The 25,720-nt window shown below is 40.6% G+C and overlaps 1 protein-coding gene across 3 annotated transcripts in view; it reads left to right on the top strand.

Moving 5' to 3' along the window:
• The window catches only part of UPF1 (UPF1 RNA helicase and ATPase), a 30,482-nt gene extending 5,974 nt beyond the window's left edge, over positions 1 to 24,508 (top strand). The window contains exons 2-24 of one of the 3 annotated variants that reach the window (XM_075902871.1): positions 2,741 to 2,883; positions 3,842 to 3,931; positions 5,097 to 5,264; positions 6,062 to 6,242; positions 7,152 to 7,313; positions 8,110 to 8,194; positions 8,393 to 8,491; positions 8,996 to 9,113; positions 10,665 to 10,824; positions 10,971 to 11,089; positions 11,372 to 11,536; positions 11,812 to 11,926; positions 12,510 to 12,653; positions 13,123 to 13,336; positions 13,547 to 13,664; positions 15,507 to 15,663; positions 16,229 to 16,371; positions 17,719 to 17,893; positions 18,985 to 19,066; positions 19,388 to 19,549; positions 19,956 to 20,173; positions 21,371 to 21,509; positions 22,074 to 24,508. In XM_075902871.1, the coding sequence (XP_075758986.1) occupies positions 2,741 to 2,883; positions 3,842 to 3,931; positions 5,097 to 5,264; positions 6,062 to 6,242; positions 7,152 to 7,313; positions 8,110 to 8,194; positions 8,393 to 8,491; positions 8,996 to 9,113; positions 10,665 to 10,824; positions 10,971 to 11,089; positions 11,372 to 11,536; positions 11,812 to 11,926; positions 12,510 to 12,653; positions 13,123 to 13,336; positions 13,547 to 13,664; positions 15,507 to 15,663; positions 16,229 to 16,371; positions 17,719 to 17,893; positions 18,985 to 19,066; positions 19,388 to 19,549; positions 19,956 to 20,173; positions 21,371 to 21,490 (3,138 nt within the window). In that variant the 3' untranslated portion in view covers positions 21,491 to 21,509; positions 22,074 to 24,508. The remainder of the gene's footprint in view (positions 1 to 2,740; positions 2,884 to 3,841; positions 3,932 to 5,096; positions 5,265 to 6,061; positions 6,243 to 7,151; positions 7,314 to 8,109; positions 8,195 to 8,392; positions 8,492 to 8,995; positions 9,114 to 10,664; positions 10,825 to 10,970; positions 11,090 to 11,371; positions 11,537 to 11,811; positions 11,927 to 12,509; positions 12,654 to 13,122; positions 13,337 to 13,546; positions 13,665 to 15,506; positions 15,664 to 16,228; positions 16,372 to 17,718; positions 17,894 to 18,984; positions 19,067 to 19,387; positions 19,550 to 19,955; positions 20,174 to 21,370; positions 21,510 to 22,073) is intronic. The other 2 variants (XM_075902873.1, XM_075902874.1) reach the window with 2 other exon arrangements.
• The last annotated feature ends 1,212 nt before the right edge of the window (positions 24,509 to 25,720 follow it).

The raw sequence follows: 25,720 nt of genomic DNA, 5'->3' as shown, positions 1-25,720 counted from the left end.
ATTGTTCTAATTCTATGTAGCTTTTATGATACTTATGGAAAAAACTAAGGCTACTTCATTGAGATATGAAGTGTTTAGCCTGTAATTTTTCTCTTAATATGAAGTCTACGAAGAACGTGCCTCACTGCTTAGCTTTAGTTTTGCTCAGACTGCAGAGAGGTTTCACCAGAAAATCCTTGAGTTTATTAATGGGGGACTACAAAAGTCTGAAGAAATTCTTAAATAATGTCAGAAGACCAGCATTTTTATATATATATTTTTTTCAAAGTAGATGTAATAACTTTCTCTATGGAAATGAGACCTAAATAAATAATTTGAAGCTTAAAGTAGATATTGTGAATAGATTTAGCATTAAATGCCTGACTCAGTAAACACAATAAAATAGTTATCTCCAAACCAAGAGCCTCATGTTGTCCTTAAATTTTAAGCTTGAAACTTCCCTTTACAGTGACATTCAGAGGCAAATACTTGTCATGCATTTGTCCAGTCCTATCTAATTAACCTAATCCCCTGTAGAATAATTAAATCATATGTTCCTTGAGAGTGTTTCTTCTGTGGAGTAACTTTATCCCATAACAGTGTTTCAAAATGTTATGTAGATTAAGCCTATGCAAATCAATATCAGATAGTGGTGTGTGTTTTCCAAGACTTCATACCTAAATGTAGATTTGGGATTAAGCAATTTGTGTTGTTTGTATTATTCTTTGCCTCCATGAGAGGTGGTCTTGTCTGCAAGATGAAAGGTCAGATAGGTGGGCAGGGTGGTGGACACAGCTTTTTGCAATATACATCCTGACTTTGTTTCTTTTGACACTCACATATTAGCTCAGACAATTTTCACAAGCGTGTGACAAGCTAATATTTATCTGCTTTCTACATGTTATAATTGAAACTGGAATTAAACTAGCACACCTATAACTCTGGCAATGGCTGCTTTAATCAGGGTGGATTGATTTAAATCAAGGGAGTTTCAATAACTGATATAATCATTAGTTGTCACAGAAATTCATTGATTTAAATCAGGTTTCCCACTAATGCTCCTTCACATATTTCCTGAAACACTGGTGCAAATATGATCACTAAAACATGTTAATTTACAGCTCAGTACAGCATTTTACAACCTCTAAGAAGGTATACTTTTTTATTAATACTCATTACCTGGGTCAAGCTGCAGGTGCAGCAGCAGTAGGTTAGGAATGGTAAGAACCAAATCTTATACACAAACACATTAATACTTCTATTTGATTAAACTAAATCTTAAACATTACATAAATGTTTCACACTTGCAGTTGCAGCAGTCTCCTGAGTTGCTGGCTGATGGCTGTCCTTATGCTCTTTTTTTTCCCAAATTTTATTAACACATCCTCAGAAGACCTGAATGTATGGTGTTCTTAACACTTCTAGAACTAGCTCTCATCTCCCCCACTCCAACTGTTATTTTGATGCAGCTCTGATTCCAAGTTACCAAAAAAGCTAAGACTGACTGTGCTGACAGTGCACTTAATTTTGGAAAAAGGAAGAGTCCCGTGGCACCTTAAAGACTAACAGATTTATTTGGACATAAGCTTTCATGGGTAAACACCACTTAAGCCCCATTGAAAAAAGTGTATGATGGGGTTCCTTTGGGGGAAGCTAAGTCTTTTCTTATGTGTCTTTCTGTCTTTAGACAATGTCTTCACTAATTTTGCCGTGCTTGGCCGAGGTTCACCACCACATAAGCACAGAACAAAAACAATCCAATCCATCCTGTGTCTGTCTTTGCACATGTTAATCTGCTGAGAAACAGAAATTGAAAGCCCATTTCAAGAAGCAAGAGCTGGTGGTTAGGCTGAACAGACTAGAGCCATTCATTCATTTTTATGAGACTAAGTTCAGGTGTAGCATGTTTGTTATGAGATTTAATTGTAACTATTTTTAAAGGAGAAATCATTCTGATTTGCCAGATAAGATTATTGCAGTGATGGGCAACCTAGGTTACTGACTAGGTTGCATGAGTGGTCCTCCTTCATCTCACTGAGCTGCAAGATTGTTGTAACCAAAGTGGTCTCCCAGGATAGGGTAGATCTGCTAACTGCCCCTACGTATGTACAACTTGTGGAGTGCCAGTTGAATGGTGGCAGCACTTTGGCTGCAGAGGGAGTGCATGGCTCTCACAGTCAATGTTGTGTACAATTAGTATGCACCTCACTTCACATGCCAATGCTTTACATGCATGTCACTGTAGTAATACTGGTGGTGGTGGTAGTGGTGGGGTGGGTGGAATACACAGACAGAACCAGTGAAATCTGGCAGACCTGCACATGATCAGTAGTAAACATAATGTCTCATGGGCCATACACAGAACTGCAATGTGATCCACAAGCCAGAGGTTAAGATCCTATTTTGGGGTAAGTATCCTTAGGAAACTGTGGAGGATGGAAAAAACATATTTGACACCTATATAATTAAGTATAGTTTGTGATTTGAAACTGACTATTGGCAGAACAGCAGCCCATCTATATTTTTAAACTTTCATATGTATTTTATTAGATTATTCTAGCATCTCACACACTGACTCGCATTAGTCAACGTTTTGTTTGTTACCAGTATATATCCCATTATTATTCTTTCTTCTTTTCCCTCCCAATTATAAGCACTTGTGAAATAGGCTATTTCCCCCAACCCTTTTCTTTCTAGCACGGGGTTAATTTATAATTGGGGCACTGATTATATAATTTAAACAATCAAATTTCTCTCTCAGGTTAATGGTCCTGATGGAATCCTCCAGAATGGTGCAGTGGATGATAATGTAGCAAAAACCAGCCAATTGCTTGCAGAATTAAACTTTGAAGAAGATGAAGAAGATACCTATTACACCAAGGATCTTCCTGTGCATGCTTGCAGGTAGTCAAAGTTTTATATGAACTTCAAAGGGAGCCTCAGTTAGACTTAATTTATCAAACTGAAAATTGTATGTATCTTAATGACATTGCATACCCAATAAATATCAAAGGGACATCAACATCTTTGTAAATATGTAAGATGTAAATATACACTATTTTGTTGTAGCCAAACTTAATAATTTAAAAGTTTGAGAGCCATTTTGTATACCTTTTAATGAAGCACTTCCTTCATATCCAATATGAGCAACCTTGTTTCTGCCTTAATGAAGCAGAGGTCCGTTGGTTAAGCACATGATTGGAAATTGGATCATAGCTTTAATCCCAATTCTATTGTTTATCTTTGGGAAACTGACAGATTGTCAGTTGCCTGTAAAGTGGGGATATTTACCCAGTTTTCAATGGTGCAGACAACTAATTTAATGATTGTAAAATGTTCTGAATGGAAGGTGCTATAGAAGTGACCAACTGAAGTCTTAAGTCCTTTGAGCATTTGTGTATTTATTACAACTAGCATTAAAACGGCAGATATCTAGCTTTACCTAAATACTAACAGCGCTAGTCTACTGCAGTTTCAGCATATTGTAACACAGTATCATAGCAAGGAATAGTGCTCTCTGATGAGGCGCTATATACATAATACATGAGGCCAAGCACCCTTCAATATAAACTCAGCTGCTAAAATAAGTCTTAATTAAAACTGGGAGATGTTTGACCTCAAAATTAGTATTTAAGCAGTGCAACTTGGATGGAAGTGACTGAGGCTGACTTGGTGGTTTGAAATCTGGATTGCACAGAGCATTGTAAAGATTGTCAAAATGAAAATTAAGAATATGGAATAATAGGTTAACTAATCTCACACCATTTCCCCAGTGCTACCTAGCTGCCAAGTTCAGCTTATGTCTATAGTATAGTGAATTGTCCATGCATTTTTAATTTTACTTTTTCCTCTTTGATTTTAGTTATTGTGGTATCCATGACCCAGCTTGTGTGGTTTACTGCAATACCAGCAAGAAGTGGTTCTGTAATGGACGTGGCAATACATCTGGCAGGTGAGTGACTAGATGTCAGAAGTGGCAATAATAATATTTATAGAGAAAACCAATTAAGTATCTGATGCAGCATACATATTTTTTTATGTGACTGACTCCAAAAGAAGGTGGGCTTTTAAACATCTGCTGAAGTTTTTAACATGCACAATTAACCTTTTAAAAATATATATTTGCTCTGTGGATCTGCATGCGAGTTTTATCTTCCTTCCCCACCCAATCTTTCCTTTATCGCCAGCACATACCAAGAAAACACTCACTTCCTTAATGACAGTGAGGTGACTTGGGAGAGTTGCCTTAGTGAGGCTAGCAATGATTTCATTGGTCATTAGTCTGCTGGATGAACTTTAGTTCCTCTCCCTTTCTGTTCTTCAGCAGCATCCATAATTGTGACTTTTGCCCCACAGTTGATCTGTAGAGAAGCCCTAGACATTTAACTATTAGTAATTTGTTTTTAAAAAGCTGCATTTTTTTGCAAGTCATTCCTTCACATCTGTGCAAAGGCTTGTTTACACCTGCAGCGCTGCAGCTGTAGCTCTTACAGCTTGTCTTTGCTACATGGAAGATTGATGCAGTTGATCTTCCACAGTTTGATTTAGCAGGTCTAGTAAAAACCACTAAGTGAAACTCACAAGGAGTAAGGGAAGCCGATGGGAGCGTTTTCTCCTGTCAATCTCCCGCTGCAGAGACCACACAAACTCAAAGTAAGGTGCATCGACTACTGTAGTGAAGACCAGGCCTTATTGAAGCCCCTGCTCTATGCTGGTGGAGAAGCTGACCCATCAGCATTGGTACTCTACCTCCCTGAGAGGCAGTAGTTATGATAAGGGGCTGACCCCTTCCTGTTGACATAGTGCTATTTATATTGGGGGTGGAGGTGGGGTGGGGTTAGGTCAGCAAACCTATCTTGTGCAGGCTTGAGTGACCTAGTTAAACCGGCACAAATTCCTAGGTAACCTGCATTCTAGATCAGCAGCTTCTCATCGGCTAAATGAAGTGCTAGTGATTAACTTGATCTATTGGCAAAAATACCAACTGTTTAAAAGAAATGGATGTTTAGTGCTAACTGAGCTTCTTTGCTGTTTTAAATTAGGCTAAAATGTGAGTCTAGTAGTCAGAATTTTTTCCTGCGTTGAGTGCATACAAATTGTGTGTGTTCTGCTTTCAGCCACATTGTAAATCATCTTGTGAGAGCGAAGTGTAAAGAGGTGACTCTTCACAAAGATGGCCCTTTGGGAGAGACTGTTTTGGAATGTTATAATTGTGGATGCCGAAATGTGTTCCTCCTTGGCTTCATTCCAGCAAAGGCTGACTCGGTAGTTGTATTACTGTGCAGGTGAGAGAATCTCTTTTTTGCGGGGAGTTCAAATAAAAGCAGTGTAGAATTTGATGGAGTAGCGTTATGTATTTCTTAAGGGTAGCACTTCTTGTTTGCACCTAGTACCTAAAATATTTCTTGCATCTGAGCTGTCCTTTCTAGGTGAGCGCTTACGTTTCATGTATTAACATTGTTTAAACACATTACATTTTTGAATAATTTTATTTAATATATTGCACAATAGCACTTTTAGTTGGAAGCTGACCCATTAACCTTTAACTAGAGTGGTGTCCAGTCTAAATTGCAGTACAAGGCTTCTCACCCCATAAAATGACAGCTGTTCAAGAAAAGAATAATTGTATATTAAATTGAAAATGGTCCTGTAACATATCTTAATCATGGTCTCTGCTGTATCTATTAAATGCTATTGCTTACCATGTATCTAGAAGTAGAAGGTCCATTTCTATGGTAAACTTCTGTTATCTTATTTAAGTATGTAATGGGGTATTATAAACTATCCTGTTTGTTCTGTACACGGTCCTAATGAACAGTAACTGAATCAGAGGCAAAGACTCTGATAAGCTTGGCATCTAAGTTAGCTAGTTTCTAAAAGTGATGCAGTATCATTCATGAGTATTTCTAAGGTTCCCATCTTCATGGTATCATAGTGGCAATGCAAGTGCTAATCATAGTGGACTCTAGTCTTTTGGCCAGTATTTGAAATTATTGAAAGAGTTGACTTCAAAAGCATAAACGTGCATGTTTTTACACTTGTGTAATTTAATACATTCTTTATCAATATCCTGATTGTGCAGGCAACCGTGTGCCAGTCAAAGCAGTTTAAAGGATATTAATTGGGACAGCTCACAGTGGCAACCTCTTATTCAGGATCGCTGTTTCCTTTCCTGGCTCGTAAAGATTCCTTCTGAACAGGAGCAGTTGAGAGCACGTCAGATTACAGCTCAACAAATTAACAAACTAGAAGAACTTTGGAAGGTATGTGCCACTCTAAATTAGGAATGTGTAATTAAATATTAACAAATCTGAGTATTTAATTATGATGGAAGAAACCTCATTATTAACTATTTGTATTATGCCATAGGTTTGCATGGAATTTTACATTCATGCAGATAAGTTTCCCCACACCAATTTTACCATCCAAAATCTTGATGTAACAGTTCCTGGGAGTGAGGGCTTGGGAGATTAGAGATAACTGTTCAGATGGAAGGAAGGATTGCTGATTAATAGCGGATAATGCTGTGGGTTCTGAATCTTCGTTAGCATCCTGCATTTTTTTTACTAGATCACAGAATTCAATCATGCTCTTATTTAAAATTGAAAACACCACTAATTTAAACTGTATCTGTAAAACCAAATTTCCTTACTGGTATTAACACATTAAAGTACAGTTCTATTCTAAACAGTACTATATACAAATGTCTCAGTAAGGAGAAGTCAATCTGCTCTTGGTATTCAGTCTTATCTAGCTTCAGGGACAAACGTTTACATCTATTAGCAGTTCAGAGACCACCTAACTAAGGGAGAGCAACTTTGAATTTGCACAGTTTTAATTGAGGTCAGAATTTTGCCTTGGGTGATCTATTATTGATAGTGGCGTGTGACGCAGAGAACACAGCTTAACTTTTATGTCCAAGTCCAAGCTTGCAGGAATGACCATTTAAAAAAACAAAGTTAATCAGAAGTCAGATAATGGTAAATAAGGAACCCCATGATGCTGTGTTTAGTCACTTTTTAGAGGACTGTTTTCAACTAAAAATTCAATCTGTAAAATTTACTTTACTTTCCTTGTAGTGTTTTCTACTCTCCTCCCAGCTTTAATAATGAAAATCTAGTCACTTTGATGTTCTGGGTCTCCTGTCTTAATACACTGTTTTCCATTTCTAGGAAAATCCATCTGCAACCCTTGAAGACTTGGAAAAACCGGGTGTCGATGAAGAACCGCAGCACGTTTTACTTAGATATGAGGATGCTTATCAGTACCAAAATATTTTTGGACCTCTAGTCAAGCTTGAAGCAGATTATGACAAGAAACTCAAGGAGTCCCAGGTAGTGTGATTGAAACATTGAAAGATGCTTATTTAGTTATACTTAAGTGTTCGAATTCATAATATGAAACATCTGGGTCCTAAAATAGAAAAGAGAAGACTTAAGTGAAATAAACACAAGGCTCTTTACTTTAGTAGCAACTGTCACCATTATCATTACTTGTACAATGGGAGGTAGATGGAAAATGATCACACAATGTAAAGAGATTGGAGGCTGGGAGGTGACAGAAAACAGCAGTGGTGGTGCTACTGGCTTTTAAAATGTCTGAATCCTCAGTCTCCCCAGCCGCCTTTGAGTGGAAATCTCCTGAGTCTTCAGAGACTGTGATTCTATGGGGGACACCCCAACTTTGAGGGAACTGTTACCAGTTTAACTGGCATTCTGTTGGGTCATCTCCTCCATGGAACCACTCTTGCCTATCTGCCAGTTTTGGATTTCTCAGATGGGCTCCCAGCGGAACTTAGGGTGTCGTATGGGGGCACATAAACACCTGGCATATGTGATTAGCGCACACGCTTATGTACAGTGCCTGAAATTTGAACATCTTTGGGGCCAAATGCATCATTCTTGAAGAAACTGTAAAGAAATTGGAGATGACTCAGTACCTCAGTGGTGCCAGTTGCTGGTAAGTAACCCAGTTTTTGTAGAAATATAGTTGTTACACAAATGGTGTAAACTCTTTAAGTGTGTGTAAATATTTGTCTGTGCTGAGCATTATAAAAAAGGATAGTCAAGAAATATCTGGTACAATTCTTTAAAAAAGTAAAACATGGCTTTTTTTTTTAAACAAATTTAGACCCAAGATAACATCACAGTGAGATGGGACCTGGGCTTGAACAAGAAGAGAATTGCTTACTTCACTTTGCCAAAGACTGACTCAGGTAATGAGGCCTGAGTTATATCTTCCTAGATTGTTTTGGGCTAGGTATGTTATAACCAAGAAGTAACATTAAAATTGCATACGGTCTGATGGTCTGTCCTAGGCCCCAGAACATTTTATAATGTTTGGTTTTTGTTGGAGGGCGGATTCACCAGTACACACATTTCAGAAATAACTGCTTCTATGTTCTTCTTTTTAGATATGCGTCTTATGCAGGGAGACGAAATCTGCCTGAGATATAAAGGAGACTTGGCCCCTTTGTGGAAAGGAATTGGTCATGTTATTAAAGTTCCTGATAGTATCCTTTACTTAATCCCCCCCTGAGATGCAGATCATTTCACTGACACAGCTGCACCGTGATTTGAGTAGTTCAGGGTTGGGTTGGTGGGACTGAGGCAGTTACTCAGAGGAAAATTGAAGTTTTTTTTGCTTCTGGCTCACCTTAATTATTTCACTAGTGTATGTAAAGTATTTATTACACTGGGCAGGTCACTTAGCATCTGTGTGCCTCAATTCCTCACTTGTACAGTGGGGTAATAACCTATTCCAAGATTTTTTTTAAACTCAAATAGAAAAAAACGCTGGGTATATTTGCTAAATTACGGTAATGGCAGTCTCTAGAAGTACCTGAGATGATCTGCCCATGAAAGATGGTAAAGGAGGAAGAAAGGAAACTAATTTTGAAACTGCTTTAATCACTGTCCAGCTGATGCCCAGGGATCTGCTTATATTTCAACATTCCAGTTGCTTTAAAGTAGAAAAATAAATTCCAAACTTACAAGATAAATTACTACTTAACAAGGTTCTGCAGATTACGGTGATGAGATAGCTATTGAGCTGAGGAGCAGTGTTGGAGCACCTGTGGAAGTAACTCATAACTTCCAGGTGGATTTTGTGTGGAAGTCTACTTCATTTGACAGGTATGTAAACTTCCTGGCAGTCAGAAAGCAGCTTAGAATCCAGCAGGTGTCATACATAATCAAAACACCTTTTCCTGTCGTTCAGTTTGAATTTTCGCTATTGATGAAGTACTTCTGTACCTTATTTCCTAAAATTCACTTCCAGAGACAAAAAGAGGTACATACAGCAGAATTGAAAGCAGAGAGGACCTTTCTTGAGAGAACTGTTTTCTTTCTCCGTGTTCTGTTTAGAAGCTCCACTGGCCACCTTGTTTGTTGTGTACCTCATTCTGAATGCGTTGTTTTTATCATGCATATTCATATAAAAGAAAGGAGAGACAAACTTTCTCCCAACAGGTTTTTTTCTCTTGTGCACTGAAGGGAGTTGGTGTGTTTCCACACAGCAGCTTGCTCAGCAATGTTCAGGATGCTCAAATTTAATCTTTTCTGATTTATTCTCCAGAGCTTCAGTCCATTTTGGAGATGTCTTTGCTGCAAGTGAAGGTGTGTTTGTAGCATGACTAGGGTAGTGAAAATGTTGTCACCAGCTTTAGTATGTACCTAGAGCTGCTGATGGCTAACCTTTTTGTACTACAAACACCCCTCACTTTGCAGTAAAATCACAAAAATAACAGTTCAGTAGCGTAAGTATCCAGCTTTTCCTCTAAAACAGCAGTGGGGATCTTAAGGCCCGGGGGCCAGATGCAGTCCCTGGCTTGTCTGGAGCCAGCCCCCAAGGGCTCAGGGCTGTCTCCCGCTCACCCCCAGTGTTGGGGAGCCTGTGCTGGCACTCCAGTCCCCACTGTTCCCCACCTGAGTGATTTTTTTTCAGTGGGGTTAGTAGCCCCCAACCCAAGAAGGATTCCCCACCCCTGCTCTAAAACCATAACAGCTGAAAATGTCAATGACATGAGAACAGTAGTCTTTGGGGTTGTTAATCATTGGGACAGTAAAGTCCTCAAACTTAATTGCAGAGTTCTGTGAGGCATGCAAGGCTGCTCCAAAATAGGGATGTTAAAATATATACAAATGAAAAAAGTCATGTAACTGACCAAAATTCCATCGGTTAAATGGCTCCCATGAGCTCCCAGCCCTGCAAGCTCCCGGTGCTGCCAGCCCTGTGCTCCCTAGCAGAGTTTAACCTTTAACAAGAACCAATAAGTATCAACTTACTGGTTAATCAAGTAACTGGTTAAACTCGTACATCCCTACTCCAAAAATCCTGCTTAACACAACTCGTCTTCAAACCCTGGGTGGCTGTCAAAAGTAATCTTGACTACCTGTAGTGGCATTTGTCTTCCTTGGAATTTTTCCGTCTTTGGAAGCACACTGTGGTTCTCTTACACGAGAACAGTATCTAGGAATATAGGGAGCTCATTGCTGGCTAGCAGAATGGTGGAAGGCTTATTCTGTTTGCCACTCTGAAAGTATTTTGTATCCTCCCCAACCCGCTTATTAAGCCTAATGGATTTTGAGTTTGTACCTTGTACCTACTTAACCTCCACATTACAGAAGTTTGTGGATAAATGCATTCAGTTCATGTTTTGTTTCCTTCTGTGTGTTCACTTGTAGAATGCAGAGTGCTTTAAAAACATTTGCAGTGGATGAAACTTCAGTGTCTGGCTACATCTACCACAAACTGTTAGGTCATGAGGTGGAAGATGTGATTATTAAATGCCAGTTGCCAAAGCGTTTTACAGCACAAGGACTTCCTGACCTCAACCATTCTCAGGTAACCCTATCTTTTCTCGTCAGTCACAGTTCCATAAAGGATTTAATTACAAGGTTTATAGTCTTGAGTGAAAAAATGTAATAACCTTGCTATGCTTACACTTTAAGTACCAATTGTATGCTAAAATAGCAAAACTTTTTTTTCAGGTTTATGCTGTAAAGACTGTCTTGCAGCGTCCTCTTAGCCTTATCCAAGGTCCCCCCGGTACAGGAAAAACTGTGACATCAGCCACTATTGTCTATCATTTAGCTCGGCAGGGCAACGGGTAAGAAATTTTAACTGATAACTCTGCATATTTTATGTATGTCGAAACTGTGATACTTTAAGCACTTCTGCATTGGTAAATAGAAATTATATTCAACAGATATAAAAGTGAAAATGCAATGAGAAAATGCTGAATTTGAAAAACAGTGAATAGCTTATCTGAGGATATATTCAGATTTTAGATTTTTCTGATCTTGTCTTGATTAGTTTTTTTACCTTTAGGAAATGTATAATCCTCAGCAATTGTGTTTACCTCAGTTTGTTCTTCTCTTTAATTTTTAAGGCCTGTGTTAGTTTGTGCCCCAAGTAACATAGCTGTGGATCAGCTCACTGAGAAGATTCATCAGACAGGACTAAAAGTTGTTCGTCTGTGTGCTAAAAGTCGTGAGGCGATTGATTCTCCCGTATCTTTCTTGGCATTGCACAACCAGATCAGAAACATGGATAGGTAAGAAGTTGTCCAGGAAACATGGCTTGGGCTCTTGTGTTGCAATAGGCTAGCTATGTAGCAATGACAAAATGCATTCAATTTAATGCAATGACATGGTTACGCTGTGACTTAATAAATTATACAAGCTCAGTTGTCTTGTGGACAGCCAAAAGAAAAGTTCGCTTGACAACTGCTGTTCTGTGCAAGGGAATTTTAGAACCCCAAATACAGGAATTTTACACTTGAATTTTAAGAAAACCTGATTGTTTTGATGACAAATTTCTTTGCCGTAGTATGCCTGAGCTCCAGAAATTGCAGCAGCTGAAAGATGAAACTGGAGAATTGTCATCTGCCGATGAGAAACGCTATCGTGCACTGAAAAGAACAGCAGAGCGTGAATTGCTTATGGTAAAGACTTTTTTTCTTTGTTAGCACTTGTAATGTTTTTGTAGACTAGTAAAGGTTGGATACGTAAATATTACAAAGTGTTTCTTGGAGCAGGGCCACATGTGTTTCATAGAGGCATAATAATTTGTTTACAACCTGTGATTGATTAATGTTGCTCTTTTAAGAGCTGCCTCTTTTCAACCCTGGGGTGGCTATACTTCACTGGTAGATGCATATCTATGTATATAATTTGTAAACCACCTTGGGAATTCTTTCAGATTTGTCAATTGCAAGGCCTTAATGGACCATTGTGATCATCTAGGCTGATCTTCTGTCTAATACAGGCCACAGAACTTCCCAGAAGGAAATTCTTAGTGTATATGTTATATCAAAACCAAGTGTTTTTCTAAAAATTGCCAGTGATGGAGAACCCAGCATGAACATTGGTAAATTGTTACAAAGAACTAAATAACTTTATTGATTTTCCATATAAAAATATTATCTATTGATATACAATTTGGTATTTACGAGCATGTCCTTTCATAGCTGAAACTTGTAACTAAGAATGCTTGTGCTGAAATACGTGTTTTTGTCTGTTTCTCAGAATGCAGATGTTATTTGTTGCACGTGTGTGGGAGCAGGTGACCCGAGACTTGCAAAAATGCAGTTCCGTTCCATTTTAATTGATGAAAGCACACAAGCTACTGAACCAGAATGTATGGTGCCAGTTGTTCTGGGAGCCAAGCAGGTAGGGAGGACTGCACTAAAAAATAATGGAACTCGCAAGCAGAAATAAGTAGATATCTATTTGCTATTTGTAATTCACAGAAAATTATTCCTGCCATTTTCCCTGTTTTTGCATCTGTTGGAGTAAAAACTCCCCACTTTCTGGACAGGCATTTAATTCCCTGTTACAGGTCCAAACAACTTGTCAATAAAATTGCCCCTCCAAAGTTTTTGCAGTGATTGTTATGTTCAGGTCTGACTGGAGATTCCACTTATGGATGACTAGAAGGGACTGCTAGGTCTGGATATAGAGCATATGGTGAAACTCACCTACATTCTTACTGATGGTGTTAGTGTGCTGTACATTCAATCTGACTTGCAATCATTCTGTTCTAGAATTGTATCAGCTGGGACACCTGTGTGAACTTCACACAATACTAAATTACATTAATGTGTATTGTAGTTAATGCTGAATGTTTCTTTTTTCACAGCTGATCCTTGTAGGTGATCACTGCCAGCTTGGTCCTGTGGTGATGTGTAAGAAAGCTGCAAAGGCAGGCTTGTCTCAGTCCCTTTTTGAGAGGCTTGTGGTGTTGGGTATTCGTCCAATTCGCCTGCAAGTGCAGTACCGTATGCATCCTGCACTTAGTGCTTTTCCATCCAACATCTTCTATGAGGGCTCGCTCCAGAATGGTGTTACTGCAGGTAAAAAAAACAGTTGGCAAAGTACAAATTGATTTCCATTCAGTCCTCTGAAAATCAGCATGAGAGCTTTGTTAATAGCTTAACTGGATATACTGAAAAGGGGGCATTGACACTGGACTGCAGCTAAGTTTAATAACTGCTAAGTGCAGTAAAGGAGTGTGATGCTAAAGGAGCATTGTGAATATTTTGGCTTTTTTTTTCCCTCCTCAGCGGACCGTGTGAAAAAGGGATTTGATTTCCAATGGCCCCAGCCAGATAAGCCAATGTTTTTCTATGTGACGCAGGGTCAAGAAGAAATTGCCAGTTCAGGCACCTCTTACTTAAACAGGTAAATAGAATTCAATGCTGCTGTTAGATAAATAGGGAAAATTTTCAGTAGTGACTAAGTTCCATTGGAAATTAATGAGACTTAAGTGCCTAGATCATCTTAATTTTTCCCATCTGCCTTCACATTTAAAAAAGTAATGATTCCCTAACATTCATAGGAAGGAGACCTTGTGTCTAAGGCACTGGGGAGGCACAGACTGACCGTGGGCAAATCACTTAACCCTAGTGCCTCGGTTCCCTATCTGTAAAATGGAAAAAGTCTCCTATCACAGGACTCTTGACCAGCTCAATCTACTACATATTTTAGTGAGTTTGTGCATCTGTGTGTCTGAGTCTTTGTCCAAGAACTCTTCCTAAATGGTAAGAGCTTTGACCGCAAATTTGGTAGGCAGTTTCCTCACATCCTAACTTAAAGCAAGTTCTGGGTTTGGTTGTTCCAAGACAATGGGATATGAGTGGAATGCATTTGTTTTGCATCAAATGGAAAGGGAGGGGTGTGATAGAAGGGACAATAATGCTTACAAGTGACTGCAAAGGCACAGCAAGTGCCCCAAACCCTGGGAGCAGCCACCCACTGTGCCATGCTGCCCCTTCTGCAATGGGCTGGCCCAGGGTGGAAGTCTGGCAGGTGGCCAGCATGACCCCCCACCCCAGTAGGTTAGAGTGCCATGTCGTTATGAATATAGACATTTATTTCTTATCTAAAATAATATTTGTACCTTAGATCAGTGCACTGGAATACAACTACACAATATTGCCCTAGTCTGTACTCCAAAATAATATATTAAATCAGTGGGAGAGAAGGATTCATATGCTGTCAAGTCCTGCTAACACCAGTGATTTGAAATAATTTCATGTCCCTTTAAGTTGGTGAGCTGTGTAATACTGTGGACACTTCTCACTTTCAAAAGCAAGCCATTATCAGGCACAGATCTGTGATGGTGTGAATTGATTACTGCAGCAGCAAATTCAAATCAGCTGCTGTCTGGAAGCATTGGGCTCCGATATACACTGGCTTCTGAAGAACAAAGTCTTCTCTCTTGGAGGTGTCAGTCTGATACAATAGCTCAGTGTGACAAGCGCATAGTGGGAAAGGATTTCTTTAATCCTGGCATTTCTCCCTCCAGCTCCTTTAACACCACTCCAGGAAGTTTACTGCCTTGTTTATTCAACTATTGGGGGTGCTTGTCATTGCTTCAGTCCCATGGTTTCTTTACAGTTTCTATTATAATGCCTTTCATCACAATCTATTATACATCATGGCTTAAATGCGGCAAGGAAGCAAACCAGCTTGCACACGAATGATACATCAGCAGGCAGAAAGCAAAGTTTTGTTGAGAATTGTACTATGTTAAAGGATTTGTTTTTAAGATCTCCAAAATACATATGCCCAATAAACTTATGGTATATAGATTCTTGGCTTTGGAAGGAGAAAAACACACTTGTTTGTCTTTCCAGGGCATTTAGGTATTCAGCTTTGCTTGGTAGGGAATACCATATGTAATGGAAAGTTCCAGTTTCCAAGTTTTTCCTTTTTCAGGCACCAGTAGTTTTAGCTCAGAGAAAATTTGGTTAAAAACTTTCCCTGTATGGCCTCGTGCTGAAGATGAAGCTTGAGTTGAATCGCTCAAGCTGGTTGAGTAATGCAAGCGTAAGAAAATACTTTTCTTTCATAATATTCATATAGAAGCTAATGCAGCATTAAACCTTGATTGGTTTTTTTTTTGATAACCCTGGTAACTTGCAAGAAGTATTTAGCAAGTTAAATGTAATGTTCATTTACCTTCATTCTGCAGTGTATTTATTTAGTGTCTTAAAAAAACCCTAAAATCTTTCTTTCTAGGACGGAAGCTGCTAATGTGGAGAAAATAACTACAAAGTTATTGAAAGCTGGTGCCAAGCCAGATCAGATTGGCATCATTACTCCCTATGAGGGCCAGCGTTCTTACCTGGTGCAGTACATGCAGTTCAGCGGTTCCTTGCATACAAAACTCTATCAGGTAATGTGTCTTTGTACACAGGAGACTTTATTTCTGGGCTTCTGTTCACATTCAAGATACTATGAAGTTCCAATTGTTACAGCTTTCTTTAAAAGACACGTTCTTCCCCGTTGACTGTATAATTCCAAGTATTATATTCTTGGGTAATTGCTGCAAACAAGACCAAAGCTGTATACTTAATAGAAGCCATTTTTTGTAATGCTGAAAACATTTTGGCTAGCAGAATGTTCCTGGACAGAGCAAATCTGATTAATGCTATCTAAAATAGCAAATGCTTTAGAATAATGAGGATTCCACAGCACAGTATGACAGCAGTAGTAATATTTTTTTTTCTGGTACAAATGTTTGTATTCCTGGTGAATGCCAGCATAATCATAAAACACTGAGCTATAAACAGTTTTGTTCTAAAACCAAGAATGTCAGACTAACATTTGTTTGCAGAATGATGGGGTTGGTTAGAGATGTTCAGCCAGAATAGTTTGTAATACTCATCCGTAGCACAGTTCTCTTCCTTGCCCTGGTCTTCAAATGGAACCTAGTTTACATGGGGGGTTCTTCTCTTCAGGAAGTGGAAATCGCAAGTGTTGATGCTTTCCAAGGACGAGAGAAGGACTTTATTATCCTTTCTTGTGTAAGAGCCAATGAGCACCAAGGAATTGGATTTTTGAATGATCCCAGACGTCTTAATGTAGCTCTCACCAGAGCAAGGTGCGGTATGATTATAATACTCTGCATGGATGTAGTAGACTTTTTATTTCTTACATGAACTCTTGCCCAACAAAAGTTCCACTGCTTCAGGGGATAGCAGAGTTAGTCTGTACATAATGTAACAGTGAACAGAGCCATCTTGTAAGCTGATGGGAACATTAAAATGATTCCCACATCACTAAGAGTGTTCTCATGCTAACTGAAATATTAGTAATATAGCTTTAATGTTCAAGTGACTGTCAGAAAATGACCTATTTGTAAATGGAGCAGTCTGACCTTGAAGCAGGCCTGCCCCTTCCTCACATTCACTTGGCTGGAGCAGAAAGGGAGTTCCATGTCCTCCATTTCCTCCCCGCTATCCAGCAATCAGCAGAAGCTGAGGCATCTCCACTGAGCTCTCCCCCTCTCTCAGTAGTGGTTTCTGTGAGTTCTTCTCTCCGGTGACTGGTTCTAGTCAGCCTCTGCCTCATATGGGGGGAGGGGAGGATGCTTTGATAGGAGCATGAAATTGATGCTTCTTAATCAGTTTTACTGATGCCCACAGGTTTATTTTAAAAGCTGTTCTTTTGAGTTAAACTAATCTGGTTGAAGTACACAGTAGGTTTGTTTGATAAACGGTCACTAGAGCATACCATTACTGGTCTAATAAGGTGACTTCAGTAATCTTCCTTATATGATTGGCATAATAAAGTCATCTTGTGATTAAATATTGGCCACAGGATTTCTGTCTCTTGGCTTTCCCTTAAAGGACTTTCATTAGATGTGTTGATCTCTATTGCAAAGGAGCTAGTTACTCTGAGGCTCCATCTGTTTCCATTGTTCTCTTTCAAACCTTAGCGTAGGGCTCATATTTAAGACTAGGAGTGTTTCATTGTAGGCACAGATATTCACTAGCACAGCACAAGCAGCATATTCTGCAGTCCCATGTGCTCCTCCTTTTCTTTCTCTCCTCCTTGACACTTCTAGCAGAAATAAGCCGTGAGGCCTGTAAGGCAATCTTTTGAAAGTGATATGCGCTAGCAAGATTCTGTGAACTCTGCTGGTTTGGGAAAAGCTGGAAGCAGGGTGTAAAACTAACACAACCTGCGTGTCAGCTGCCACTCAGTTGCATACCTAGGAACCTGAGGCCTAAGCTTGCGCTGGGACCATACTCTGTTTGCAGTTCGTGCATGCAAGGATAGTGGGAGCTACAGCCAAGTAGAGGGAGAACATATCTCAATTTGAGTTTACTACATCTTATTCTGCCTTTTTTGTAATGCCGTGTTAATCTGGTGAACGTAGAATTTCTTAAATAAACTTTATAGTTGATTTCTGACTTAGCCTACATGACCATCTGATATTCCATAGATACGGAGTAATTATTGTTGGGAACCCAAAAGCTCTGTCTAAACAACCGCTCTGGAATCACCTGCTGAACTACTACAAGGAGCAGAAAGTACTGGTAGAGGGACCACTAAACAACCTCCGAGAGAGCCTTATGCAGTTCAGCAAGCCCCGTAAACTTGTCAATACCATCAACCCAGTAAGTTACTACAAATGTACCAGTTGTGGGAGATGGCAGAGAAGTCCTGCTTTCCTTTGCCTGGACAGTGCTCTTCTAGGGCATGCTGCTTCAGGGCACTGCAGGGCTGGTTCTAAAGCCCACCTCCCGTTGCCTGAATTGGAGTCCTGTCTGGGGTGAGGGAAAGGGGGAAGCTGCCCAAAGATCTAGAGGCAGGGCAGTGGCAGAAGGGGGTAGGTCCTAGCCAGTTTGTTTGCTGTGGGTTTTTCCTTAGCTGGTGGCATGTGACCACACAGGTTGCCACCTCACATCTGCTTAGAGGGCCAGCCCTACTGAATGCAAAGCCTTTTTGTAGTTAACCTCATCTTTCCTGTATAGAGAGCTTAAATGTAGGAAGTAGTTTCTGAGAGAAGGCATTCTGTAGAATTTTCTGTTTCCCTAAATATGACTAACTTATTTAGGATAAAAGCACATTTAAGCTTCTGTCATTTGCTAAATATGGATCAGTGGCAGTGAATAAAAATAACTCTAATAATTGGATCTGGTAGTACCTTAAGCCATGAGTACAGAGCAAGGGAGAACTGTAAAATAGTCACTCTCTCAAAACTCCAGCCTATTTAAATTTTAAAAAACACTTAAAATACTAACTGGAAATAAATGAAGTGACTACTTGCCAGAGGATGTGGTGAAGACTCGAACTTTAACAGGGTTCAAAAAAAGAGCTAGCTAGATTCATGGAGGTTGGGTCTATCAGTGGCTATTAGCCAAGGTGGGTAGGGATGGTGTCCCTAGTCCCTGTTTGTCTTGAAATGGATGACAGGAGAGGGATTACCTGTTGGGTTCCCTCCCTCTGGGACATCTGGCCACTACCAGCAGGCAGGATACTGGGCTAGACGGGCCTTTTGGTCTGACCCAGTGTGGCTGTTCTTATGACTAGTTTAAATGGCAGATTTGGGTGTCTGCGGTTCATGCTGAAATGTGTTTGATACCTTGACAGGCAGAGCCCAACAGAATCCCTACCCTGAAGAACTGTAAAGTTGCAATGCTTTTCATTTTGCAGCAATGGTTCCGAATGGAAGGATTTATTGTCTAACTTCATGTACCATTTCTAGGGTGCCCGGTTCATGACCACTGCCATGTATGATGCACGCGAAGCCATTATCCCAGGGTCAGTCTATGACCGGAGCAGTCAAGGTGAGTAAGCTGCATGAGTTGAACTTCTTTATTGATTTCTCCATCAGGTAGTCATCAGGTGGGTTCTTGATGCAGAACTAGGATTTCTCTTGAAAGCTCCCAAGTAAAGAACACCTGTGCACCATGTTTTAGGCAAAACTTTTAAATGAAAGCTCAACCACCATACAAATGTGGCGTTTCCGAAACCCCAGATTAACCTTCAGTGTAAACTGTTTTGTACCTTGACTCAGCTGCTTCTGATCTGTGGGTTGGTCTGAAGAATGCTTTGACAATACAAAAAAATCCTGAGACAATAACATTGAGCTGTTTACATTTTTCTAGGGCGCCCCTCCAACATGTACTTCCAAACCCACGATCAGATTGGAATGATTAGTGCAGGACCCAGCCATGTCACTGCTATGAACATTCCTATCCCTTTCAACCTCGTGATGCCCCCGATGCCACCCCCAGGATATTTTGGGCAGGCTAATGGACCGGCCGCAGGTATGTAACTGTTTAAATACAGACCAAACATAATTACCTTTTGACTCTCCCTGTCGGAGACACTACAGAAGGCCCCAGTGGAGGGTATGTTTCGTAAGAGCTAATGGTAACACGGCCTCGAAGGAAATTGTCTAGCCTTCCTTGGCTGTAAAGACTGGTGGACATGCCATAAAGCCTCTGACTATCCTCCAGGCTCCAAGAGAACTCTGCCCATCACAGTCTACAAGTTTACTTTTTATACTGTCTTTAAACCTTTTGATTTACAGTTGCTACTTAACTGGGTACAATGCTGTGTAAGCCACCAATGTAGATGTGACTAGAAACAAAGTAAAATCATTAGAAACAAAGTAAAATCATTATGTGTATAAAGTATTTTCACTCCCTTGGTGGGAACTAACTTTTTCAGGGCGTGGGGCACCTAAAGGAAAGGCTGGTCGTGGTGGGCGCCAGAAAAACCGTTTTGGAATTCCCGGAACAAGCCAATCAAATCTTCCGAACAGTCAAGCGAGCCAAGATGTGGTGTCCCAACCATTCTCCCAGGGTCCGCTGACTCAGGGCTACATCTCCATGAGTCAGCCATCGCAGATGAGCCAGCCAGGACTCTCCCAGCCAGAATTATCCCAGGTAAGAATGTAACAATCCTAGCTGGAAACTGCCTAGGCTACAAAGGGGCTTTTTTGATCAGACTTCATGGGCGTGGAAGAAGCTTGTGGTATTTGGGAGTAGCTTTCGTTGCCATTCCCCTCAGTCTGAATATATAAGGGTATTTCCCCTTGAGGTACATCCTGTGCTGCATATGTAGCCAGGTATATGGATGACATGTATCCGCATAGCCAGGTTAGTCTGTATCTGCAAAAACAACGAGGAGTCCTTTGGTCCTAAAGGCTAAAGGTCTGTGGGTGTTAGCCTTCATTTCATTTCATCATAGGCCCTACCCTGAAATCAGACCCATTCTTAAAGAGAAGGGTATTCTAGTACCTTAACAGAACAGTTATTGCAAACACCAGTAACTTGCAGCTACTACACTGGGTAAATCACTGTAGAAATTGAACAGCGAGGGGGTTGATTTGAGGGATAATCTGAGCCCTGGTCTACACTAGAACTTTATTTTGAAATAACCCCCCCTCCCCTTAAGTCAAATTTATAAGTGGAGCATCAACACCACCAAGCCCATTATTTCAAAATAATGGGCTGCTTAATTTGAAATCTGTACTCCTGCTTTTCATCAGGAATAATGCTAATTCCGAAAGTTATTTGAGGCGTACAGGATCATTTCTTGAGGAGTACAGGATCTTTTGAAACAGGGCATTTCTGTTGAAATTGCCCCGCCTAAACTGCTGGGGTTTTTGTTGTTGTTGTTTGTTTTTGAAAGCCCTGTTTCGGAAAAAAGCAGCAGCCGCCATTATGCAAATGAAGCGCAGGAAATTCAAATCCCGGCTTCGATTGCAATATCGACATGCCTAATTTACATCCCTTTATCGAAAAAGGGATGTAGTCTAGACGTAGCCAGAGTAATTCGAACCAGTTACTCCCCAGTGCTTCCTGGGGGCTCTTAAGTCCGAGGTACCCAGTCCACATTAATGGAGCCTGCGTTGGACTGATTTTGATGCTTCCCCATAGTGTGGACACACAAGTTCGAATTTGTTAAATGGAGAGTGAAGTCGAATTTAGTAATTTCAAATTAGCTTCCTAGTGTAGACGTGGGCTGAAGGAAATAGTCACTTGGCAATCACAACTCCATTTGCCAAATGTAGCATACTCTTGTGAGACCCTGATGCTGGAAAGCTTTTGGGACCTAATAGAAAAAATTTCTCATTTCAGGACAGTTACCTTGGTGATGAGTTTAAATCTCAGATTGATGTGGCGCTGTCACAGGACTCTACTTACCAGGGGGAACGTGCATATCAACATGGTGGAGTGACGGGGCTGTCACAGTATTAGAGTGTAAGGCACTTAAGAGGTTCGGGTCTGTGTTCGTTTCCTCCCATGGCGGAAGTTCTTAAAAGCAATCTCTAGCTCACGTGGCAGTAGAGAAGTGGTTAATGCAGGGCTACTCAACACGTGGCCCATTTGTTAGGGGGCAGCTTGGGTTTACGCGGGGGTGGGATCCTTTGAACATGGCCTCCACTGGGAACACGCTCCCCCCATTGGGGTGGGCATTGAAAGACACAAGTGGACGGGCTGGCTGGAACAGACAGTTACAGGGCATCATTGTTTCTGGCTCCCAGGGAGGAGGTGCCGGGGCATTGTGGGAAGTGCTGGCTGCTTAGCCTTGTGGGCAGAGCCTGAGAAGTGCCGACTGGCTCTCACCGGCCACCTTTGGGTCCGGCGCCATGTTGGCTTAAGGCTTAATCTTTGTATTCAAGCCCATCAGTGTGAAAAGTTATTTGCATCTATTTGTGCATGTCTATGCAACCACACTTACGTTGCGGCCCTCGGCATGTGCTGTGAGGATCATTGTGGCCCCTAGGGCTTCCAAAGTTGAGTAGCCCTGGGTTAACGTGGTGTCCTTTCCTTTCTTCAGGTTGAGGAAGAAGAGCTAAGCTTGTGTGGAGCTTAGTTCCATCAGCATTTTATTCTGGGTAATAAAAAATAAAAATAAAATGGATACCTGTTTTCCACTGCTAAAACTGAAGCACCACTGTGTGAGAGCAACAGGAAAGAGAAAGAAAGAAAGAGAAACCAACCAATGGAGAGGAGAGAGAGAGGAGCGCGCCTGAGAGCCCACTGCTAGCTCACTGAGACAAGGAGACTGACCGGAGAGGAGAGAGAGCACCAAAGGACTGGCTGGCGCCTCACTGAGAAGGCAACTCGCCCTGAAAGAATAAGTGGTCCGCTGAGTCCCTGCTCCCCCCGTCAACCAAGCCTGAGAGAAGGGCCTTAAGCAGGTTTCACTTCATTCCATACTTCTCTTTGCGAGCAGGGCATCGCTTTTCAGAGCAGGAGGGGAGAGGAAAACCCTCATCTCAGAGTTGTTCTCATTTGAAAAGGTACTATATCTTTTAGCAGTATCGCAGTTTTAAAAGCAGAGTATCTAAGGAGGAAACATCCTGCCTAAAGGGGACAGTAAGCCGTGCAGAAAACCTGCCAGAACCTGGTGACTGTTCAACGCTGAGATGCAGGTTTTGTTGTCCAAAACTGGCTCTGAAATTCTAGTGTCACCATGTCGCCCACATTCTGAACGGGTATTTCGTGACAAGGTGGTTTTAAGAGATTCTTTCAAAGGAGCACGGCATTTTTAGAAGTGTCTCTGAATTCTTAGTAGTGGACCTGGGAGATCCTTGTTCTGAGAAGCTTACAAAAAAAATTAAAACAAAAAAAAAATCTAACTTAGAGTACCGACCTTGAGAACTTTCAGTGTGATTTAAAGTTGCAGCAATCAGCCTCTTCTTCCTACAATGGATAGCAGTTAGAAGTGAAAGGAGCCTGCATGCTCAAGCAGGAGGAGGGTTTCAAAGTGTTTTCTGTATGCTTTAATTGGCTACTGTCTGGACTCTACTCTGTGAAAACAAGCCTTTCTGTAAGACGAACTGTGCGCTTAAAAGGGGATGGGTTGCTGTACCCTTCGGCCCTGGAGGAAAAGATGCTAGTAGGCCTGCTTTATTCATTCCCGCCGATGTTGGGAGGAAGTAGTGGAAACTGGGGATTATATTGGTTTTGAAGTAAAGACTACAATGATACTGAAGCAGGTTTAAAAAAAATGGAAAAAGCAGGCAGTTGTTGGAAGGTGGCCTTTGATGGGTGTAATTAGAAACGATGGATTAGGCTTTTGTGTGGCTTCTTCAGTGATTTAATTCAGGTAGATGAATGATTCAGGTATTCAAGTGAAAATCAACCCTGGAGAATGCTTTTCAGGTGGGGAACATGGCTAGTGGCACCAGTGCTAGCTGGCTTGAGTAGTAGTTGGAAGTCAAACTGAAAATAGCACATAAAAAGCCATCCAATTTCTAAATTGTACCTGTGTCTTAAACAAGTGGGAACACTGGGAGCATTTTATTTGTCTAAACCTTTTTAGAAACAGCACAGAGAACTTAAATTCCTACTAACACATTTTTATCAGATCCCTAAATTAGAATAATCTCTACCTCCTAATTGGCTAAAATCAGTAGTGTGTGTGAATTACTAAACTAGATGTTTTTTAAAGTTTATGAATTAAGTTAGCTTTATAATCAAAGGGCTCCAAGTGTTTCCAAATCTTTATTTTATTTTAATTTTTTTGAGGAACTAAAACAGAAAAAAACCTTCTCAGTGAATGTACTTTATTAGAATAAATAACAGCCCACTTCTTGTAATTTGGAAACATCCACTTTCATTACTCTGTCCTTTCTGTACATGATCTACTTTCATAACTTGTATTTGCTGTAGTTCTTCATGTCTTCCCTTCCCCCCCACCCCAGTTATAGTATAATGTATCACCAGTTTTGTAAGTAGCATGCACATGAAATTTAGAACCGATGTTCTGAATTCCTTTTTTGTTTAGTCCTGCAGTGAACAATGTTCAGAAACTGCAAAATAAATTAGAAACCTTTCTGAAACAAAATAATCTTCTTGTTTCATAAAAAGCCTCCAGAGTTTAGACTTCTACAATGTGCAAAGAATGGAGACACAGGCCACCTTCCTTCATATGAGGGACTATTTTATTTATTAACACTTTATTTTTTTTCCTTCTGGGTAGGCTGAGTAGTTGCATAGAGTTTTGATAGGTTTAAGCTGTAACTCTTTGTGCAATTCAATCCATTGAGTAATGTAACCCCTTTTTCCCCCTTCCCCCAACCCCTTTATTTCACTGGTTGGAATGCTTGCCTCTGCTTTGTGCTGTTTTTTTTCCTTTGTAGCAGTTACTCTGAGTTTTATAAATCCACAGACATCAGTGCTAGCACTGTTACTCTTTTGATTTTGTCTGTATGTTTTAAACCTGTTTGTCATCAATAAAAAATAATAAACAGCTCTTGCATTCAAGCTGGGGTCTGTGTTTCAATAATCAGTTTGAACTTTGTTAAAACAATATTTGTGAGTTTGGCCAGTGTTTGGTTATATAAACTTCAAGTTTATTAACACATTTGTACAAAAGTGGGGGGGGGGGGGCTTATAGTAATAGACATGGCTCGCCAGCTGTGTTGTCTGGCGATCTGCGCATATCGCCCTAACCCAGCTCTTCCAGGTTACAATCTACTCGCCGCGGGCGAGTAGATTGCATTATTTGTCGAGCCCTGGTAATAGAGATGTAGCCGTGTTAGTCTGGTCTAGCTGAAACGAAAGACAGGACTATGTAGCACTTTAAAGACTAACAAGATGGTTTATTAGGTGATGAGCTTTCATGGGCCAGACCCACTTCCTCAGATCAATTTATAGCATTCATGGACAAGCATATGTGAAAAGTTTAAGGTTAATACCCTACCTGTGCCCCTTCCTTGTCCAGACCTGAGCATGCCTTAGGAATGTTTAGAAACCCACTGAGGCATTCTGTACAATTATGTAGCTATTGTCAGTTCCCTGTTTTAGGAAAGGCTGTTAGAGAGCTTGATCTTTTTATATATATATATAAGAGCTTACTCCTTCAAGACTTCCTTGCCTAAAACCCATTGGAAGTAGCAAAACCCTTTTTGAGTGTTTCTCCTGTCCCCTTTCGTGTTACCAACTTTACATGTTTTAGTGGGCAGCGATTGCTCACCAAAACTTTCTGCTCTGATAAAGTTCAGCTCACACATGCTAACTGAATAGTTTAGATTGACAGGACCGGTCTTAGCACCCTCAGCTGCATGTGGAACAGCAGTCCAGCATGTGAGGAGCAGTATTTAAGGTACACATACAGTAAGCTTTATAATAATGGAAATGTAGCCGTGTTAGTCTGGTGTAGCTGAAGCAAAATGCAGGACTATGTAGCACTTGAAAGACTAACAAGATGGTTTATTAGATGATGAGCTTTCGTGGGCCAGACCCACTTCCTGATCTGAGGAAGTGGGTCTGGCCCACGAAAGCTCATCATCTAATAAACCATCTTGTTAGTCTTTCAAGTGCTACATAGTCCTGCATTTTGCTTCTGTAAGCTTTATCACACTGCTTTCTCAGTGAAGTGCAAACTCAGCTGCTGATGCTGTGAGCATGTTGCCGTGCTCTGACATCATTTCACGGGCTGTGATCACTGCAGTAGCTATTTCACGTGGGCCGCAG

Source organism: Pelodiscus sinensis, chromosome 19 (assembly GCF_049634645.1).
Source record: "Pelodiscus sinensis isolate JC-2024 chromosome 19, ASM4963464v1, whole genome shotgun sequence".
Taxonomy (NCBI): domain Eukaryota; kingdom Metazoa; phylum Chordata; order Testudines; family Trionychidae; genus Pelodiscus; species Pelodiscus sinensis.
This window is presented reverse-complemented; position numbering and strand designations above follow the sequence as displayed.